This window comes from Polypterus senegalus, chromosome 6, assembly GCF_016835505.1.
Source record: "Polypterus senegalus isolate Bchr_013 chromosome 6, ASM1683550v1, whole genome shotgun sequence".
Lineage (NCBI taxonomy): Eukaryota > Metazoa > Chordata > Cladistia > Polypteriformes > Polypteridae > Polypterus > Polypterus senegalus.
This window is the reverse complement of record NC_053159.1, coordinates 24,278,678-24,302,288: the sequence shown is the minus strand read 5'-3', so window position 1 is coordinate 24,302,288 and position 23,611 is coordinate 24,278,678. Positions and strand designations below refer to the sequence as shown.

The following is a 23,611-nucleotide window of genomic DNA, read 5'->3' as shown; positions in this document are numbered from 1 at the left end:
ACAACATTTTTAGTAAAATTCACTCATGGTAGTCTCCAGATGTATATATTATACATCTGTTCCATTTGTTCCATTGCTTTATCTATTTTGTATTCTCAATGAACATCTCCACATGCTACTAGTCTGCCTGAGCCATGGCCTCTTCCCCTAGATGAAGAGGATTCTTCCCATGTCATCATGGTGTTATCATTCCATGAGACCATGAGTTTAAAGGAAAATAAAATCTTCATTAAATTAATATTTATTTATTATGAATTGTTATTTGGTTGGACACATCAATTCATACATTCTTGACCTTTAAAGTGAACAGTGGAGCAGCATTTAAACATCACAATTTCAGTTTTCTTCCAATCCTAGCTTTTAACTATAAGTTGTATTATAAATGTGCCATTAATATATCCATTTTTTGCATATTGCATAAAAAAAGCAGGGTAGCTACACAAAGCATATTACAGTATGGCAAAATTATATTTATAACTCAATTCAAATGCTAGATTTAAAAACAAGAAAAACTGACATTTAGTTTTTAAAAAGATGCATATTTTTTAATGACAGCAGCTCTGTTATTTTCTGTTTAATTTAACTATGACACAGCTCTAGTTTAATGGTAGTCATTCTGATAGACATCTATTTGGACAGTGTGGCCTAGTGCCTCAGGAGTTAAGACTATACTATAAATTATAAAGCTATAGGTTTAACCCTAAACCCTGGCTTATTCCGTGGAATGCTGAACAAATCACTTCAAATCTATCTTCAACTTAAATTAATAGCAAGGCAAAAATGGATACTTTTCTAATTATCTGTCATGGTACAAAACTGCCTGAAAATGTCTATGTGTTTATTTAAAAAAAAACAAGTAATATAAGGCTTTCACACTTGCTCAGAATGCTGCACCATGCTAAAATAATGTCATGTAGCACACATACTCTGCCATCTTCTTTAATGTCCCTGTCTGTATCAGGAACAGTATGTGCAAAGTTAATATATTTTTATATTGTCTAGCTTTCATGGCAGTGCTTTTAGTTGCTTTAGCAGGTACTCTGCGAGACTGATTTCTAAGAAATAGAAAATAAATAGTACTAGCACACCAGAGCACTTGTGATACAAAGTCAGGAAATGAATAATATTTATCAGAGAGGTACAGAATATTTGGTTATTTGTTTGAGGTCATATAATCAACCAGATAGTAGATATATTATAACTATGACTTGATGGTTTCAAGGCCAGCTCATTAGACAGTTTACTGGCCTAATAAAAGTGGGTATATGACTGGTCCGTGGATGGCTATTATGCCAATTCTTACAATCTGTTATTGAAAGTTTTAATTTTTCTTTGCACAAATCAATTTTTTATAATTAACCTTTGAGCTCTGATAGTCACTTGATATTTCATTTTTCAAATGATAAACTAATTTCTTTAGCACACTGAAAATGTATCAGCAAAGAGAAACAAATATTTGGGGGCAGACAGAAGGGATGTGATAGCTTGTAAAAATGTCTTTGCTTTTTCAAGTTTTTGTTCAGTATAGACAATCTCTCATACTAAAATTGTATCCTGACAGAAAGACATTTTTAAAGAAAATCAATTATAGAAAAATTCTATATTCCGCAGGGAGATAAATATTTATTCACAGTTTAAATTACAAGAAATGCAGAAATGATTCACTCATGTCCTCATATAAGAAACTAGATATTCTAAAAAAGAATGTGAAACCGACTCATTGTGAACCAATTTCTTGAACAAGTCCCTGCAAACCACATTGTCTAATAAGAACAACAACAACAGCTGGCACTGCCTTTTTGTGACCTGAAAACGCAGAGCCACACTTCATACAAAATGGGGTTACCAGGCTTCAGACGCACATAAAATAATGGTGACCTTGTATAGGCAAATTAAGATATAACCTGTAAACCGTAGCTACCATCCTGGCAGTTAAGCAGGCAATTGTGCTTTTAGTGCCAGAGTGCTTATGTAGGTAGTGCAATTGCTGATACCGGTTGATTTAGCACAGCTGCTTTGCAAAAGCAAGTCTAGGAGACTGGAGCCACCTACCGACCATAAAAAAATTACTTTTCCCTACATGCTAGATACTGTAGGAACAATACTGCCCATTTAAACACTCAATCTCTGCACACTCAAATGTATAGCGTGCACTCTACATCTTTCACTTTACCACAACCAAAAACTATCAGCAGTGAAAAAAAGACAAATCATTTAAGTATGCACAAATCAAGCATTTATTAAAATGTGTTGTGTGAAAAACTTCAATCAGGACAAAAATCAATGTTCGCCTTTTTAGTACTGCTTTCATACACTAGGTCACAGCAGGGCTGTGAACATTAGTGACAAGCAAAGAAAAACCTGTTATTAACAATGAGCAGTTAATGTTAAATAAAAATGTTAAAAACCATTAAAAAAAACTCCATAGCTTGTCAGAAGAATAGTAAAATAAAAAAAAGAAAACAAAGGCAATGAAAAGGGCAATTATATAGGGAATTCTAAGGTTTGAAAAAAACAGAAAGAGTGCCTTGTCAACCTATAAGTAAATGGTGTCACATCAGATAAATGTCAAGTAAAAGGAGAACAGAAAGGGTTAAGATGAGATGACTATAAAGGTGTACTGCACTGTAGTGACTTTAATATCAACACAAACAGGTCTACAGTGAACATTAAAAATTACTTTTGTAGATAAAACCTCAATTACAGACTGAAAGTGTGGCCCCTGGAAAGTCACTTAATCAGTCTAAGGTAATACAAAATCTTCTATAAAAATGAACAACTAATCTTACCAAAATAATTGATAAACAGAAAGATATCACAAAGCACTAAATAAATCAGTTTGTAAAAGAAAAAACAAATATACTATTAATTGTAATCAGGATGTAGGTGATGGTTTCTTTTATTTAAGGCCCAAGGAAATAACAGGAAAAGCAAATGAAAGGGGATTAAACTCCGGAACCAAATAGTGCTTTCTGGATTAAATTCCTGACAGTTCCTTAAATCAACCAATATGATTTGATCATAATTTTAAAAGGAAGCTTTACTTTTTACATAACTCAAGATATAGTCTCAAAAACTATTAAAAATCAGGTCCATATTCAATTAAAACATGTTAAATTACATAGGCAGTAGGTCAGTAAACTGGCGGACTGCAGTCAAGGACGCCTAGTTGGACTACTTCTGGTGCTATTCCCACACTGAAAATAATCTGATAGGGGGATTTATGGTTCTTAAAAAATATAAGCCTAGAGTAATGGTCTATGCATAGATCCAAGGACAGTTTTAGCTGGATCATTTTAAGTTCCACCACTTGCACATTTCTATAAACAGCATGGCTCTAAAGTGTAGTCACAGATGTGAAATTTAACATAATAATTAGTACTCATCACCCGCACCTTGTCAGACATTGGCTGCTTTTAGCATGTAAATAAATGTTCTTCCAGAAATTACAACTCTTGTTCCATTGTCTGAACCTGCTTTTCCATTACAGAGACATGGTCAGTTGGAGCCTATCCCAGTTTTATCCAGCTGTGGATGAGTTGTCAGTCCACCACAGCGCACAGATATGTTCACTCTTAAAAGAGTGATTTTATAGTAACCAGCGAAACAATTAAGAACAAAGAAGATAATAAATTTGACAAACAGACATTTAGTACATCAAGCTTGTTTGATTAGACAATACAGTATCTGTATTTCATCCAGATATTTTTAAAAGTTGTCAGGATTTCTTGTTTAGCTATGTGACTCAGAGGTTTACTCCCGATTCTCAAAATTACTTATAATAAGAAGTGCTTCCTGGCTTCAGCCTTAAACGCACCAACCTTTAACCATTTAAAATCAGCATAATTTGTGGCCATTGTCTGATGCTTTGATTTAACTGGCCATGACTTCATCAATATTGATGTTCTACCCTTCCAACTAAAGGTCAGGCATTTCTGGAAAATTAGTTATGTTGTACACATGTTACGTCAGAATAAGCTGAAAAATTCAGCAATGCTTTTATCAAAAATTGCACTTTGAATGTAATTATTATATCCATTGGTGTTAGAATAAGCTTCAAAACACTATCGGTGAATGTATCACGAACACCCAGAAAAAATTGTCATTAAATATCTACAAATACTATGTCTAATTTTACTGTTTTAAAGGACTGATCTTACTGACAGAGTAAATACAGTAAAAAATAATTATATGAATACTTAAAAAAAATCTGAAATAGAGAAAATGGTGAACATAGAACATGGAATGTGGTGTCATATGAAAGCTGAAACTCCTCTCATTTAGTAGATAAAGTAATAGTCCGTCCATTCGGTTCTACGCAATTGAATGACATTCAGAAGCGCCACTGAGGAATGGGACAGTTGCTGCATTGATCCAGCAATTTGGCCATCTTTGAGGGCAGAAAGAAAAACATTGCAGCATGGCATGTGGGTATGCAATATAGGATTTTAATAGCAAAACACTGTACTTTAATTATAGCAGTGAGTAAATGAATGATTTATGCATTTTTTTTTAATCTTGCCTTATTGTTTGATCCTACTGCCAGGTTTAAAACAATGGGACTAAGTTTAAAGGGTTAATTTTCACAGGTGGAGTATATTTATTTTTACTGCAGTACAGTTACAATTCACCCCTTAATCAAAAGAATTCTGCTAAATCTTTAGCTTATGGGAGAAAACTTGAATATACAAAAAAAAGAATTTAAAATGCTGAGAATATCAAAACTCCACCCAAGTAATGAATGGGCAAGGAATTAAACCAATATTTCTGAAGCTGCAAGATAGCAAAACATAGTAAAACTCAGTCTAATAGTCATTACAAACATGCATAATCATGACAAAAATAAAGGACACAAATAAGGTGTATAAACAACTAATAAAGAGGGCATTTAAAAGTGCAACAAGGCTGCAGTGAAAAGCTACAATCACTGTAACCTTAAAGGACTGAGAATACACGTGGCTTAAAAGACAAACACCATACTATGCAAGGAATGAGCATGAATACTAGAAATGGTAGAAACAGCATTTATTTTCTTTTATTCAGTCAAAGCAAATAAACCTAATGACATAAAGATATTGGGACCAAAAAACATGTTGCACACATTAATATAATAATTTAAAGTGTCCTTGGAACAAAGCCATTAGGGGACTTCATGCAGCATTTTGGAATAACAAAAAAAAGCATGTGCCAGTACTGTTGGTTTCTCACTAGTAAAAGTTGTCTCTTTAGGTTTTTCCTTGCTGTCACCTACATGATAATGACCTCAGATGGCAGCAAATCAGGCAAACCTGGATGCACCAGATGGCCTTCATTCAGTTTTTAATTTTGGATGCTGAATATTCTTTTCTTTGTGAATACTTTGAAGACGATGCCCTCGCTGCAGTCTCAAAACCTACGCCAAGGAGAAGCGTAGCACAACAGACGGGCGCCAAATTTTGTGCAGATGATGTCTGATTCAATATAAGTGACTGGATATGAGGCTGCTTTGTTGTGCCATGGTCTTAGGAGAGAACAGGCTTAAAAGTGAAGTGTAGGATAGAGCAATTACCGTGCAGATATGCCAGAATGTGTTGCATGTCGATCAGACATACTGTATACACAAGAACTTCACTGTACTCCATACACGAGACAATACACTTGAACTTGCTATATTCTGTAGGCTAACAGTGCAAGTAAACCCTACTAAAAACTGAACATGTGACAGATATGATGGTGGTGGGTACTGCACTACCAACACAGATATGCAGGCCTTAAACATTTCAAAACATATGCCCACAATCATGCATTCTGCCTGTATAGAATTCACCTTTAAAATAAAACAAGGCTATGGAAAACCAAATCTACATCCAAACCGAGACTAGTGGACACCAAACTGCTCATGTCTTGGGCTGTTAAATGTTATTTGATTTTGGGATGCTGATACACCTAAACCAATGCCAAATAAAACATAACCAAAAACAGTGCGCAACACTCCATGAATTAAACTTGTTTAATGCTTATTTATTGAGGTAGTGGCATTTCAATTAAAGTTAATTTTATGTAGTACATTTTAAAGCACGCATATCACAAAACACTTTACAAAGGACACTCTGCATATCAGCCGATTACATTACAAGACCAAGAGAAATTATAAAATAAGTAAAATGAATCCACTGATCCATCCATTCTTCTAAATTCATCTGGTAAGAGGGAACGTAAGTGCATGAATGAGTGGGCTTTCTGATGGACTGGCACCCATGTAGTAGAGGATAAATCAACCAAAAATACTAAAATATATACCCCACAGAGATCTACCCTCTCATTCATCATTATCTACTCTTTGTTCATTAGAGTTGAGTTTATGGTATGATTAAAATGAAATGGACATTAAGAGGTAAAATGCCCAATATAACTATATATTAAACAGACAGATCCTGTGTCTGTCTTCAACAAGTTGACAGAGAAATATTTCTACATATGTATATGGTACACACTGTGTGGGTGTGTGTGTTTGTGTCTCTCTCTCTATAAATTTATAGATAGATAAACTGACATAAAAAATGTAATGGACAAAAAGTTGTTGCTAAAAAAGTGATATCTAAAAAGCTTTAAACTTTCATTTTCTACTTGTCAAAGGTATACATGGGCAACACAGTGGTGTAGTGGTTAGTGCTGCTCCTTCTCAGATTCAACATCTTTGATTTGGATTCCGTGCCTAATGGTTGCCTGTGAGGAGTTCAAATGTTTTTTCTCTGTGTAGGTTTTCCTCCAGATACTCCATTTTTCCTCCCACATCCTAAAGTGATTGTCAGGTTTATTGGCGACTCTACAATGGACCCCTATGTGAGTGCGCAAAAAGGTTCTTCTATGTCCTGGCACAGCCAAGATTGCTGGGACAGGTTCCAGCTACCCATATCCCAGAACCGGAATAAACATGAATGGTGATGTTATGTTGAAGCTGTGCAATATCTGGATCAATGTAATCAATGACTTAGTGTGGTTGAGCAGTTAAACACCTTCTATTACTAAAACAGGAAATCATGTAAAATTTATAAATTAAAAATGTGCTTCAATACCAAATTTAAAATTCCTATAAAAAAAAGAATACAGAAAAAACAATGTATGATGTAGGTTTTTAATTAATCATTTGTGACACAAGCTGTTTTTCTAATTAGTATGCAAGAAAATGCAAGCTTGGCTTATACACCTTGCTAAAAAAACCAACAGGACATTCCAAGATCATGAATGTCTAACTGCAATTTAAGCAGTGAAAAGAGGACTTCACCAAGCAATCTATGAACAGGACAGAGAGCATTTCCCGACATTCATTCCTTTGTTAGCTTCTCTGTTTTAAAGTTTTATTGCTCTCTTGGGCTGACAACAATAACTCCCCCCAAAAAACCACACACTTTCAAGATTTTCAGCAGATGTCAAGAGGGAAAGTCGGAATAAAATAAAATGCCAAAGAGAAAAAAGCTGCAGAAAGCAAAGCTACCGGTAGAATTCTGGTTTACAGCCAGCTTTCCTGCTACTGGCTATAGCGGTAACGCTGTCATTCCAGCAGCTACCCTTCCATTCGCAAGACTAGCAGTGCAATGCCAATAATGGAGCACCGGAAATCTGGAGACTGCTGAGCCAAAACAGATCACTTCAAAGCTTCTTATTAAATGCTTGCTAAATTTTTCATCACAGTCACTTTACATCCTGGGGAAGCAAGCTTTTGAAGTCACAGTGAGAAAAGGATGTTCTTCTAACATCTTTTTTCGTCAGACTTAGACCCCATTCTCCCAAAAAGACACATTCAGTTTTTAACCAGGAAAATATCAATCTCTTTTGAATAAGTACTGGTTCTAGAGAGATAACCAATCAATCATTTACCTAATGTTACTAAATGACAAATACAAGCATGCACAATAAACAGCTGCTACTTATGATAGTTTAATGATCAACATGAGAGACTAAGGTTATGTGTTCTGTTCAGGTGAGCATCAAATAAGGTGTCAATATGGTATCAGGTACTTAAAAATGCTACAGTTTAGTTTGTGAACAATGTAAATCAGGGCATTAATCTAAAGATTTGACAGAACAAGTGAGCGAGCTAAACGGGTGGCCGGCTGGTATGTCTTTTTCCAAGTGCAGGTCAAAACTTGCTTCTGCTCCGACATTTCTGTGACATGAACGAGCTACAGTGAGTGAGTTCCAGTAATTTCAGTAAGGTAAGTCAACATGCGTTAGCGTGACTTGTGTCCTGCGCTTGACACATGGCAGCACTATCCCCGTTGCAAGTTTGAGCTCTTCCCCATAACTCTGCCAGGAGCCTCGTTTGCTGGGTATATCTTTAATCCTTTCAGACATGAATTTAAATAATTCACATCATCCAAATAATGCTTTGTGACACAAATTATCCAGTGCTGTAATAATCCACTTAACTGGGAAAGCACAACGGGGTACAGAAAAAAAAAGAGAGAGATAAAAACTGCAACTGACTGCTGTATTTACCATTTTTTATACATAAATAAACTGCATGCGTGGGCACATAAATATACAATGCGTATATTTAAGTCTATTATATATAAACACATACAGTGCCAGGCAACAGTTTCAGAGCTCATCGTCTAATTGCACGCTAAGCTATACTATTACTAGTTTGGGGGGGGGGTTGAGATGTTATAAACCACAACAGTTCATAGGCAGTCTCTCACAGAGAGATGATGGGAAGGAGACAGCAGCTAAATATCATAAGGACCTCCTATATAAAAGTATGTATACTCATGGAAGAAAATAATCAACCTTTACCTCTAACAACACTCACCCATTCAACATTTTACAACTAAATCAAGTACCACATTTATAAAATATCAGATGCTGAAATTTATAAAGGCAACGGTTTCAAAAATCTGGAGGGGGAAACAGTACATCTAGAGTTGAGGCCCTGCATGTTTAAGTCATCATAACCAAAACTGAAATGCTATGAAATGAAGGTATACAGACAGGTAGTGTACATCTAGCCATTGACCTTTAAGGAAACTTTTTATTGTTGTCATATGATCTCCAGAGAGATAAGCGGGATACGCTCAAGTATAGGCCACATCGTCAAAGTTGATACATTGAGCTTCGCTTCGCCTTATACATTCATCAGTTCTAGTAGGGCACTTCAGAATGCCAGGTAGTTATACATGGATCAAAAGCAATTAAAACACAACATATTTCTACTAAACAACCATGCCTCCATCCACTATTCTTATCTTTTTTTTTTTTTTAACTTTGTTTTATAATCTAGTTACAATAGATATGGATCACTACGATACATCACATAATTTCACATGCAGCTTGCAGAAAGAAAATACAAAAGGTGGTCCAATTGTCACCTGTAGGTAAGAATACTTGTTACTCACTTGCTGATTTCACCAATATTTTGTATTCTCATCCTGACATACAGTACTGCCTTATGCATGGTCATTTTTTTTAAAAAAACTACATGCTTTAGAATTTTCAAGACTCTAAATGTTTTTACCCAGTCTTGCAAATAGCTCCCAGCGTTTACTGGGTTTATTTATGCTGACTGTTAAGACAATGAACTTGTTTCTCTTATAAAGCAATATCCGAAATATCTGGTTTATTGGCTGCCACTACCTATTTGCTAAACTAGGCTTCTTTATTAGACAAGTTATTCTGAATTATTATAAATATTTGAGGATTCTGAATGAAATTCTACGCATGAAAACCACCTGTTAAGAAACGTTTGGCATAATTTGAAGAAAAAAAAAATCTCGGTGACAAAAAACACAATTGTCAAAGGTACAATTAGGACTTTTGATAGTAAAAAATAGAAGAATCAAATAGATTCTATTACCTGTTAATTTGACAGATTCACATATTACACACAGTGTTTTTAAAGTAGCCAAATCAGCAGAAAACAAATGTATAACAATCAGGTAATTAATGTACTTTAACTACTTTTACATCAGTATCATAAAGAGTGTAAGATACTGCATTGGCACAACAAACTCACCAATTGTTCTCTGGGGGATTCAGCCTCCTCCTTCCTTTGTAAAGGGCCAGTCTGGAAGAAAAGAAATTGAACTGCATCACCATCTACTGGACAGAGAAAGTATTACAGCAAGTGGACATTATTTGAAGTTTGTGGTCCCAAAGGCAACACATATCTCATAGATACCAAGACAAAAGTTAATGTAAAGACAATACTTGCTTTAAAGTTTTAGTTTTTCCTTATTATGTAACAAATGTATTTTCTATTGAAGGTCCAGTATTTTGATATCAAATATTTCCTACAGAAAATAGTTTCTCTTTTTAAATGTAATTTCTCCTTGCCAAGCAATTAGGTGCGTTAAGTTTGAACAATGATTAAATCTGTGATGATACCAGTGTCACTGATACTGAACTTTTCCACATACATTTATTAAGAGAGACTATCAAAGCATGACAACTGTTAAACTCTTCAAAATGCAAAATATTATATCCATCACCTAATACACCTTTTGAAGGAAGTAGTAACAGTAAAGCAAACAGCAAACAAAGACTGTATGTAAATGCAACCTTCTCTCAAATGACACAAACCCAGATCCAACTCTGGAACCTTGCATATGTACTAACATATGACAGTAGTATATTTTATGTCCATTCATACATTATTTAATGAACCTGACTAACCTGGTCATGGGTTATCAGAGCCTATTTTGCCATAACTTTAAGAAAGGTATGAACCAACCCGAGATGGGATATATTATATCACAGAGCATAATCAAGCACTTATCTATATAATTAGTCATACTGTGATAAGCGTAAAATGTAATGTGTACATTTTTGGAATTTGACAGAAAAAGCAGGAGTTCTAAGCAGACAAAAATGCAAAGGCTGAGATTTGAACCCAGGATCCTGAAGCTGAGAAACAGCAGTATTACTTACTTTTTTACCATACTAGCCGTCTCCCACGGCTTCGCCTTTGTAGAATGAAACCGAACAGCAAAGAGGGCCCTGCCCAGCTCCCTACTCCTAATGTCACGCTTCCCCTTCTCCTCGGCCCGCAGCCTCTGTCTCGGATTAGCGCAAATATATTGCTCCTGCAAGCAAACTGTGATTCTTAGTGTGATGAAAGAAGTCACAAAATCAACCATGATGTTCAAGCAAATTCGAGAAAAAAGCCTAATCTAAATCCGTTAAGTAGTTCTCTCGTGAAAAGCGGTCAAACATTTTTTCTTTATATTTTCTTTAAATTTAGAGATGACCCTAGAAAATACCAGCATTGATGCTAGTAACAATTAATATTTTGTTATACTTTTTATATTTCTAAAAAGCAGCAAATCCAGCTTAGAACAAACTCTATCCATCCTTCCATCCCAACTTTCTAGCTAATTTTATTGCACAAACATGTCCTCATTTCCTACTTTTATTAGTATCTTTGCATTTACACTTTTATTGAGTCATTTACAATGACATGTGTGAAGTATCAGGGTTTTAATTTTTATTCAGCATTAAACAACTGCACTTTAAGTCCACACATTTGAGTCTCTAGGCCACAGTGTCTGCTCTAATTTAATTTCAGGTGATTTTGTAAAAGGTGTACTTCGATTTTCAGACCTTTTATTGTGTATTCAAACCTAACCTCTTTACTTCATACATGTAGTACTTTACATTTAGTGACATTAAATTTCATCTGCCACAAATCTGCCCAAGCCTGTATGCTGTCCAAGTCCCTGTGTAATGATTCAACAGATTCTCGATTATCTGCCAATCCACCTAGCTTGTGATCCTCTGCAAACTTAACCAGCTTGATACATATGTTCTTATCCAAATCATTTCTCTACATTAAAAGTAACAGCGGCCCTAACAATGACCCCTGTGGTACACCACTCTTAACATCAGCCAGTTCTGATGAGGTTCATCGCACCATAACCCACTGCTCCTGTATATCACCCAATTTTGTACCCATCTACACACAGCACCCTGAGTTCTTTTAGTTTGATGCACAACCTCTCATGTGGCACCTTATCAAATGCTTTCTGAAAGTTAAGATTAATAATATGATATGCTCCACTTTGATCATATCCTTTTGTTGCTTTCTCAAAGAACCCATGCCGACTTTTCAGTAAAACTCCTGTTCTTGCCATATATTGCTCAATCTTAATAATAATAATTATTATTTACATTTATATAGTGCTTTTCTCACTATTCAAAAGGATCTCCATGAAGGTAGATCCATGCGAACCCACAATCTCCTTACTTCAAAGCAACAACGCTACTACTATCCTTAATAATTCCATTATCCATTAATTTATGTGTGATGCATGATAAGCTTAATAGCCTATAGTTGTTGCCTACATCTGCTCTGTCACACTTTTTACATAATGGGATAATATCTGCCATTTTAAAGTTCTGCGGAATCTCCCCAGTGCACAGTGACTTCCTAAAAAATGAAAATAGGTCAAGGGTTTATATATGTACTCGCTAACCTCCTTAAGAATTTGAGGTTAAAGATTATCTGGTTTATCTGTTTGATTTCAGCTAATTTAATCTGAGCAGTACTTCTCTCTCTAAAATTTGCAAATCACTTTGAACCTCCTTAGTAGTCCCTTTTATCTGTGGGAGGTCATCCACATCCTCACACGTGAAGACTTCAGAAAAACATGACTTAATCTGCTATTTCACTGTCAATATTTTTTTTTCTCCTTTACATTTCCTGATGCACTTCACCTCCTCCTTGACTGTCCTTTTACTACTAAAATGCTCAAAGAATCTCTTTGGTCATCTGTCACATTATCCGCTATATTCTTCACTAACTGCCCTTACCTTCCCTAATATCCTTCTAATGGTTGCCCACATTATACAGCTGTTTTTTTCCTTTGCTGCTTCATTTTAACTCTTTATTAACACACTGCATTTTTTTTATTTCCTACTAATTCAAAATGTAGGTATATACCTGTCCTGCATTATATGCAAAATGTTTTTAAACCTGTTCCACTGCTCCTCGACTGCCTCTGCACTTAAAAGCTAATCCTAGTCTATCTTCCTTAGACTTTGCTGCATCTGCTCAAAATTTGCCCTACTAAAATTAAACTTAACAGTTTTAGTCTTAGCATTCGTTCTCTTCCAAAACACTGACAACTGTATTATATTATGGTCACTTGACCTTACTGGTACAATCACCTCTACACCCACAATTCTATTCTAATTATTACAAAATATTATGTTAAAAAAAAAGTCTCAGAGTCTCTAAAAACTCCTGCTCTTGTGCTCTGATATTTGCAAGGTTATCCCTGTAAACAATTAGGTAATTAAAGTCCACAATGACTATAATATTCCCCATTAAAATTACCTTTTTAATATTACCAAAAAGATGTGCATCGAAATTGTCTGTATAGGGTAGTCTATAACACATTCCTAAAATAAGGCCTCTTTCCCTAATGCTTTCCAGACAAAGGCACATGTCCTCACTAAGATGGGGCTCATCATCCAATAGAAGAGGACTTGCGTTTAAATTCTGTTTGACACAAACGGCAGCCCTACCTCCTTTTCTGTTCTATCTATCCTTCCTAAAAATGTGCATCTTGATCTATGTAATGTGAGATTTTCAAACACACTCAATCCAGTTCAGGATGGTGTGGGACCAGAGCCAAACACATAAGCATCATGTGCAAGGCTCCAGCCTCTCATGGACACAGTGCCAGCCTATTGCAGAATTGATTCATGTTCATACTCACATATGGTCAGTTTAGAACTATGCAGTCACAAACATCTTTGGGATGTTTATATAAAGGAAAGGTAACCAGAGAAAACACCACACAGACATGGGAGAGACCATGTTAAATCTATGCAGGCAGTAGCAGAGATCTAGGATTCAAACCAAGGATGCTAAATGTGTGATACAGTTCCCTGCGACCTTGTAATAAATAAAGCAGGTTCAGAATAGTCATACACAGATCCCTGCAACATCTGCCACAGGCATCTGTTTAAACATTTTAGCTACATGTAAAGGCAAGTAAAGTACTGCTGTTCATAAAAGATGAAGAGCTTAATGTGGTGCACTTTGCCATCTCACCAGGTAATTGCTGGTCTGTCATAGAATTGTCTCCTCTACAGGTAGACAAGACATGTGCAGTGTACACCAATATAGCACTTACTTTTAGCATGATGATAAAAAAAAAAGTTTAAAATGCACACACACCCACCTAGCATAACTGGGATTTCCACAACTATTAGGTAAAAGTACAGTAGTTCTTCTGAGAAAAGAATAAAAAGAAAAGAAAAAGTTTTTATCTAGCTGTGGAATTTAAGCAGTGCTTGCAGAAGTGAAAATCCAGTACTTGCATTCTTACAATCAAAAAGCTTAATACCAACATCACTTTAAAATGTGGAACTTAATGCAAAATTTTATGAAAGAGGTCTGACTCATTCAAGAGCAACTAAACTTCATATATCAGTAAACAAACCTATTTAACTGGTATCACAAGTACAGCCGCAACAAACAAATTAACAAGAACTACTACTTCAGTTTTTAGTGAAGGAAGCAGTTTCCACTACAACTTCCAATATGATTAGACTTTTATCACTGACCTGCAGTAATTTCTATATTTTAGTGGAAACATGTCAACTACACTTGACAGTTTTTTTGCAATGAGTAATAATGGATTATGCTTTTACTGTAACCTACATTACTATAGACAAAAATGCAAGGTCTACCTGTGTAAAATATTTGCTGAATTCCAGTATATTTTTTGTTTCTAATCATGGTTAATTAAGGCATATACTAAAATACACTTTTTTTGTTTGAGATTATTGTTTCAGTTTTAATCATTTTTGCATTTGCCGTAAAGAACGATAAGGTTGTAAGCAGTTCTGACCAGTGAAATGTGCCTACAAAAAACCTTAATATTTTATCTTCAATTTGAAAGGTGCATAATTACAATGAAACCAAATAATACACAACTTTTCAAGTATAATTTATCTGTATTTACACATGAAAACTTGTCTTGTGTATTTAATTTTTTATCCTCCACACATTACAAAAATATGAAAGTATCATATAATTTAACAGAAATTAAAAGCACAAACACGTGAAATCAACTTGCATTTGGGCTGATGAAAATGAATGAAAAATTTTAATGAAAATTAATTAAAAAGCACATGGTATTACTTATGTTTTTATCTAATACAGTAATGTTTGGCAAAAATTGCTTTTCAATCCTAAATATTAATCTGCAACCATCATATAATAGTCTACACTTTTAACTGTAATTACTGAAATATATTTTGATGTGTTTGTTCTTTTACCAAAAGTTCTGATTTAACTGTATGTTTCTTTCATAATGAAAAATACAATATGTGTACAGTAAGACAATTTTGTTTATTTTTTGTTTATGTTTGTATTGTATATGTGTACAGAGTGTTAAATCCAACACATTCTACTGTATGTAGAAGGAAAGTAAGCAAAAGCATTATTGGCCAGTAAAGTATTCTCTAAAAAAAGTTTTTGTTAACACAAAAGTCAGTCAGACACAGGTTACATCCAGTCTGTGTCTCAAAAAAATAATGCCACCCTCTGCCCGTTATTTAAAGAACGCTTTAATGTGAAAAATTCTATGAATAGCAATTGCAGTACCTGATATCACACATCATAACAAGTCAAAACAAAAACTTGGCTGCATGTTTCATGTTATGTCTAGCATATATCACAGAAAATCCTTCTATTATGGGACACAACATTTTATTAAAAAAAAAAAATCAAATCTTACAATAATAAATGTCCTCCTAAAATATCTTTGTCTGATCAACTCTCTATCTGAGTGACTGTGGTTGCAATTATGTGTCTAGCCTGCAATGCTTCCTTTACCTGCCACTACTCAAAAAAAGTCTATACAGACAGTGATTATGCCAAGAATCAAATACAAGTCCACAGTGTTTTTAACCACTGAAAACTGAGACTTTTGAAAACACTCTTTTTAAATAAAAAACATAGTGTGGATGTAGTCTAAGAGTGAAGCAAACAAATACTTCATGGCAACCTCCTGAATAATTACAATGTGACAGATCATGCTGTACTACAAGCAACTATTTGCCCTCTGTTCCAGCCTTTCCTCAAACAACAAGAGTCACTCAGTCAGAGCCTTAAACAGTCATTTTGTGACTTTGTTGAGCTCTCTTTTCAAGTTTGTTGATCTTTTTCTTTCCTTGGGAGTCTCATGATTCTGTACATGTGACAATAATTACCCTATAAACATTTTTAATTTTTATAAAATAAACTGCAATTTGTTATGAAACAGGTGATGTAGGTGGGATTAGAAAGAAATGCTGTGTAACAGAAAATGGATGTCATAACTGAAGAAACTGGCCAGTGTTCACTGATTAAATAAACATGCAGAGCTGGAGAGCAACACTAGAGTTGCTAAAAGAATGATTACTACTATACCAGCCTTGACCATATTCCAGAATCCTGTGCAGGGATTGTCTGGTGCCACTGCTCATGCTGAAAATACAATGGCAATCTTAAATCAGTGACCCCCTTATTAAGATTTCTTAACATTTTTCAATAAATGAAATAATCAAAGTTATGGATTGCATACTGTTCCTATAGGCAAAATATGTCATTAATAATAAAAACATTTCACACACACATATACAGTACATACATACATATATACATTCATACAATATATACATATATATACACATATATACATATATATACACATATACAGTACAGGCCAAAAGTTTGGACACACCTCCTCATTCAATGTGTTTTCTTTATTTTCATGACCATTTACATTGGTAGATTCTCACTGAAGGCATCAAAACTATGAATGAACACATGTGGAGTTATGTACTTAACAAAAAAAGGTGAAATAACTGAAAACATGTTTTATATTCTAGTTTCTTCAAAATTGCCACCCTTTGCTCCAATTACTGCTTTGCACACTCTTGGCATTCTCTTGATGAGCTTCAACAGGTAGTCACCTGAAATAAAATCATACAGAGCCTCCATCTATAATGACCTGGGGCCTCATGTATAACGCCATGCGTAGAACTCACACTATAACATGGCGTAAGCACAAAAGCGGGAACGTTCATATGCACAGAAAAATCCAGGTTCAGGAATCTGTGCATACACAAACGTTCTTCCGCTACATAAGTCCCGATCAGTGTGAAAAGTAACACACGTGCACGCGCCTGCTGTCCCGCCTCAACTCCTCCCAGAATTACGCCTCTTTGAATATGTAAATCATATAAATAGCTCTGAAGCTCAGCCTCTGAAGCTCAGCGTTTTGTGAAAAGACAATGGCAAAACCATGAGGAAAAATAGAACAATTTCACCGAATACCAAGTGGAGGCAAGGAAAAACGTACTATTTGTTGTTCTATACAGTGGTATAAACAAGAAAAGGAAGCTGATCGAGTGACATAGCGTGTCGGAGAAACTCAAAAGCTCAAGTTCACAAAGTCACACAGTGCCCGAAATAAAAAAGAAGTCACATATCAAAGTCGCCGTGAAAAGGCAAGTCGTAGCCCACCGTCTGAGTGTCATATGACAGCTTATTAGGGTACAGAGAAAAAAGAGGCCACAGTGTGGAAAAAGCACAAAATGTCAACTATAATCTCGAAATTTCCACTTTAATCACATAGTTTATTTTGTCATTAAAGTAGATCATAAACTTCATCTTAAAATCGTTTAATTTACTAGTTTCTCAAATCCCATTGTAACTAAAGTAGTACGTTAAATGCTTTGTTTTGCATTTGACCTTCTATGTGCTCTGTGTGTGTGAATCACTACATGCTTCTTAAACCGGCTTTCTTTTCCTCCAACAGGACACAGAATCCATTACATTCATGATATTACAGCTCTCTGAATAACTAAAATACTGAGATGTATACGTGATATCATTTTCATGATGATAGGAGTTAAAGCATGTTATTATACATGGGAACACGGTGGGAACACCAAATTTCGTGAAGATGGGGCCATAAATAAGAAAGTTCAACATGGCGGACGTTGTCGACCGTTATGACCGTCACGTGTAGAATTTCAAAATGAAACCTGCTTAACTTTGGTAAGTAAGCTGCAAGGAATAAGCCTGCCAAATTTCAGCTTTCTACCTACATGGGAAGTTGGAGAATTAGTGATGAGTGAGTCAGTGAGTCAGTCAGTCCTTTGCCTTTTATTAGTATAGATATATAAATATATATAAATTAAGTTAAAGTTTTATCTGTATAATATAATAAACATATTTTGCTACATTTCATCTTAAAAATGGTATCGTTATCATATGTAAATACACACTTTATAAAGAGGCTCAGCTTGTGCAATATTACAATTGTATCGCAAGTTCACAGTGAGGTAATTGTAGTTATAAGTACAAACAGTTCTACAAGGAGCACTGATAGAGTGCGTTTAGAGCTCTTGGGATGAAACTGTTTCTGAACCGCGAGGTCCATACAGGAAGGGTTTTGAAGCGTTTGCCGTGTGAGAAGCAGTTCAAATAGGAAGCATGGCTGAGGCAGCGTGTGCTTGATGCCGCACACCGATAATTCTCTTTCTGATCAGCTGCTCCGAGTGGTACAGTGAGAGTAATATGGAAAAAGATGAATCGCTGTGGCAACCCCTAACGGGAGCAGGTGAAAGAAGAAGAAGGAGGTGCAGTGAGAGCAACAACGCTAAAGCAGCTATGGTATTTAGAATAGTTTGACCATTCTATGGACCATTATATTGTTACAGGTTAAAAATACAATCAGATTCATTAAACTAATTAACAATATGCGGTTAATTTCAGTGTATCTATAAAGCTGCGTCAGGGATGTGGATCTGAAAAAGAAAGATAAACCACAAAGGAACAGCAGCATTGCTTTGACGCTGGGTGCCACCTGTCTGCAAAACCGTGCGGAGAACTTGCGTATGACAGGGTATGAGCTACCGTGGAAATGTGTGTGGCTTTACGCCAAGTTTAGGTTTTATACATTGTGATTTGAACATGGAAACGTTTGTACGTAGCAATTCTATGCGTACGCAGCGTTTATAAATGAGGCCCCTGTACACTTTGTTACTAACATTTGGCCAAATGGATGGTACCAAATGAAGCTGTAAGTTGGTGTATGACCTTAACCTTTTTACTTCCTATCATTCATAGAAAGTTATCCCAACACATGCCAGATTTACATATCTTGGAAGTAAACTTTGGCCAATACAGACAAAATGAGTAACGTGGTGACATACTACAGGTAAACAATGCAGCCAAATGTTGTGATTTCACTTGATGTTTCTTCTGCAGCAGTGTTACTGTTGAAGTTGAACTGCCTAAGGCAGGGGTCGGCAAACTGAGGTTCGTTAGCCACTTGCCGTTCTTTGAATGCAGTGTCTTAACATATTATTTCATAAACATAAATCTTTTATTAATGGGTTAATATTTTTCATTTAGATATTTCTTCAGCTATACATGAATCAGGCCGCCTGTCGCATGTCTCTGTTGCGTTTAACCTCTTAACTGCATCATCTACATCTTCCTCAAAGTCATTCTGTTCAAAAAGATTACGTCTTCAGTCAAATCATAGGATCTCCAGAGTTTTCTTCTGTACCTGAGATTGGATGTACACTTCAATGTTTACTGGGATTTCTAATTCTTTCATATGCTTTTTGTGGTTGTTACCTTGCCTCACCAGGTCTTCGTAAACATTATTATATTTTCTCCTATTTATTTATATATTTATTTATATTATAGCCAGCTGAATTCAGAGTGGTGAGTTCATTTTGCACTGCTCACTCAGCACAGTTAAACTAGTGAAGTAGAGAGTGAAGGGCAGATGACTGTAGAGCTGAACGAACTTTACTCAAGAAAGGGGGGTGAGGGTGAAGACTATCACTACAGAACTTAACACTGTTGTAATATTAGTCACCTTCGCGCTGCTATGCGTCCAAGTGATATAAAACAGAGACACAAAACTCTATGGGTCTTCTAACATGTCTAATTTACAATGAAAAGAATACACAAAAAAAGTGCTTTTTAAATATGGCCAAAAACTTAATTAAATTAAGACACTCCACTATCCACAAAATACTGATTACGACAGAATCATTGAGATGGGTAAGAATGTGACAGATCAACAGATTAATGATATAAAATCTCTGTATTTTTTTTGTCATGTGACGAGTTGTGACGTGAAGAAAATCGCAAAAGTTAGCCTTCTGGGACAATATTTTTCCATGTAAAGGTCTTCATTAAAAATTACTGGTTTTGATATCTCTTAAAGGACAAACTCAAGGTGAAGATATCTCTGCAGAAATTCTGGAATTTTCGACTATTAGGGAAATTTACATCAATAAATTGGTATCTATCGCTACAGATGGATCACTCAGTAAGGTCGGGTAAAAACCAAGGCTTTGTTACCCTCTTCAAACAAAACTTTTTTTGTTTGCAGAAGACTTGAAAAGTGGAAGCCTATTTCATTTCAAAACTTTACAAAACCATCTAGAAACTACAGGAAGTGTCACCGATAGCAAGTACTTTCTGGCAGCTATTGCAAAAATGCAAAATTCATTTTTGGGTCACCTCAAAGATATCAGAGATAAGAAGTCCAATCTTTTGATCATGACGAAACCACTTGTGGCAAATGCCAATTGAACACATTTTTTGCCGTTTCCAACAGTTGACAGGGCTTGGTTTTAACTACAACTAACAGACTTCAAGAGTAAAGATTTGTGGTCCTCAAACTTTACATCTTTACAAGTGGAACTAGAAAACCTGGAAAGAGAAAAGGCGACTTTAGCCATGAATTACAAATGGACGGAACTTTCCAACTGTTGAAAGGAGGACCAACTGATTTTCGAACTATTATTGTCAACTCAAAATAGTAGTGTTAGGAATTTTGATGATTTTTGGGTCCACTTATTTCTGTGAGCCGATGTTCTCCAACATGAATGATATCAAAAGCAAGGTAAGAAGTCAGCTTAATGACGTAAGCTTGGAATCATGTTTAAAATTGAAGAATTTCAACTACTCACCAAACATGAAACAACTTTATGAAAATGGAGCTTTAGAATTCACATTAAATTGTTTTTCTTTATTTCCTAGAAGTACTTGAAGTTTTGTTTTTGTGTTAAATGCATATATACCCATATTGTGTTAAATAAATCTTATCTTAAACCCCCTTCTCTACCCATTGCAACTCTTTGTAAATCTTCGGACAAACATGTTATCATAAATGGCTCTTTGCTTTAAAAAGGTTACTGACCCCTGACCTAAGGAAATGCAGAAGCAAGGTATTTATTATAAAAGTACCAAAAAATGTGTTGCTTATATGATCCAATAGCTGGCGGAAAAAACACAAAAAAATTCTGTTACATGGCCTCCAGGAATGAATGAGAATTTACGATGAAAAAAATTGCAATACTAATCGTATCAATCCCCTCCGCCTCCTTTAATAAGACTCCCCACTTTGCAAACTACTTTAATTCCCACATGAACTTTTGTCGAAACAAAAGGATCTACAGAATAACCAGTATATTGACAGAACTGGGTATTTAAATTGTAGACTAATTTATAATTCTTCATTTAATGGAAATTAAGTAGAATAAGTGTTTTATAACTTAAGCTAAAGAACATACATTTTGTCCAGTCAAGAAGAACAGTGCTTTTGAGTATGGTGGAAGTGGCAATGCAATAGCTTCAACCTTTCAGCCTGGAGCTGAAACACCTAAATTTAAAAACCAGACTGAGATAAGAAAGTAAACTAAGCCAGGATATCCTAAACTATTTGCGTCACCACAAAAGTATTGCTTCAAACTTTTTCCAGTGATTTATCAATACCATACACTGTTGAGACCCTTCCAATATGCCTTTAAAATATTCAACAAGCCATTAGCAGTAATGTGCAGATGTGTTACACATATCTGCAGCATGGCAACAATGTACACAGCCCCCGGCATGTTCGAATGTCTTTGGGTAAGTGAAGCTGTAGCAATCCAGATCTCCATATTTGCAATATGAATTATTTTTAAAAGAGAACTGTTGCTTTCCTGGTATTCAGGGGTTGCAGTATTTCATTACAATCAGAATTACTTACTTTAATGTCATTCTTTTTGTTAGCTGTACTTCCTGTTTAGCAAAGCGAGGTATGCCAATTCCCTTCTGTCTCAGAAAGAAGCACTTGTAATATTTTTTTATTTCGGTTTTTAAATTTTCCTACCGTTGCCATGATTTATGCTGCACAAGTTTCTCTTGATATTTTTTTTCTCCGTTTTAATTCACTTGTCTGTCAATAATCTGACTGGGTTTTTTTTTTTAACTAACCAGAAGACAATTAATAATGAGACACAAATAAGGGAGACTCAAACTAATCAATTAACTGCTTTTAATAAAATATTTTGAAATAAAATGAAAAAAGCAAACAAAAGATTGAAGGATTCTACTCTTCCCCAGTCCACTTTGCTGATTTTCACAATTAAACGTAGACTAGAAGAGATCTGACATAGCAGAATGATAAAATATATGACGGAATAGAATATGTAAATAAATTTCATATTCCAAACTAAAAGATTGGTTAATTAAAAAATGGGCTACAACAAAAGCCTTCAGCCTGTGTGGCCCTCAACTCCACTCTAAAACCAGGGTCTGCATTTGTAAGTTTGTACTGTGGGCCATAAGAAGCACCACTATACCCTCAGGGAGGTAAATGCCTCAGACTGGAAACACATTCCAATACCATCCTGTAGAAAGTCCCACCTACTACTACAGAGTCATGTATCTTATATATAAACATCTACGCGTGGAAGTTTGTGCGTCTGTCAGGCCCGGAAATAAGAGGTGGAGTCGAGGTAAGGGCTTCGCCTCCGAGGAAACAGACAACTCGCTTAGCCACTAATAACACAAGCGAGGTCAGCACATCAGCAGAAACGAAACCTCAGTAGAAAGACAACGTTGCTTAGCCACTAACATTGGCTTTACTCCCAACCTGATGCACAAGCGATGCAAGCACATTTGCAAATTGAATCCTCCTAGGAGAGCAATAGTTTGTAGGACCCCAGGCTTTTTACAGCACAGGCTTACACTGCTAGTGTTTAATAACAACAGATAGGACACTGCATTCTACAAGTATACATTTTACATAGATTAAAATAAATATGTAGTTTCACCACATTAAATGTAGTTTCAGAAACCTACTTTTATGACATTTGGACCCATGTGTTAATGTACTGAGGAAGTGCTGGAAAGCAGTACCTGTCAATTGCACTGAAGTAAAGGACACATGGCACTTTGGGGTATAAACCAAATGCAGTATCAGCTGCAGCTGTGATCTGTAGTCATTTGGAAGTTCTTTACCAGTCTCCCACCAATGCTATGCTGTATATATGTCTTCTTTTGTTGCAGCATGACAGTGTACAACCAAGAAAATACTTATTTTACACTTTTGTTTTAAGTAATGTAAAGGAGGATGCTTGCCAAGGTTTAAACATTAATTTTTAATCACGTTTTTCAATATAATTGTTGTGTTATGAAAATTAGGATTTACATTACATTCGTTATCTTATATATAAACGTCTATGCGTGGAAGCGAAACTGCTGCCACTAATACACAAGCGAGGAGAGCACATCGGCAAAACAAAACCTCGAAGAAGAGAAAAACTCGCTTAGCCT

The 23,611-nt window shown here is 35.5% G+C and overlaps 1 protein-coding gene across 3 annotated transcripts in view; it reads right to left on the bottom strand.

Moving 5' to 3' along the window:
- The window catches only part of pex14 (peroxisomal biogenesis factor 14), a 284,454-nt gene that overhangs the window by 231,470 nt on the left and 29,373 nt on the right, over window positions 1-23,611 (bottom strand). For all 3 annotated transcript variants that reach the window (XM_039755605.1, XM_039755606.1, XM_039755607.1), the window contains exon 2: window positions 9,992-10,042. In XM_039755605.1, the coding sequence (XP_039611539.1) occupies window positions 9,992-10,042 (51 nt within the window). The remainder of the gene's footprint in view (window positions 1-9,991; window positions 10,043-23,611) is intronic.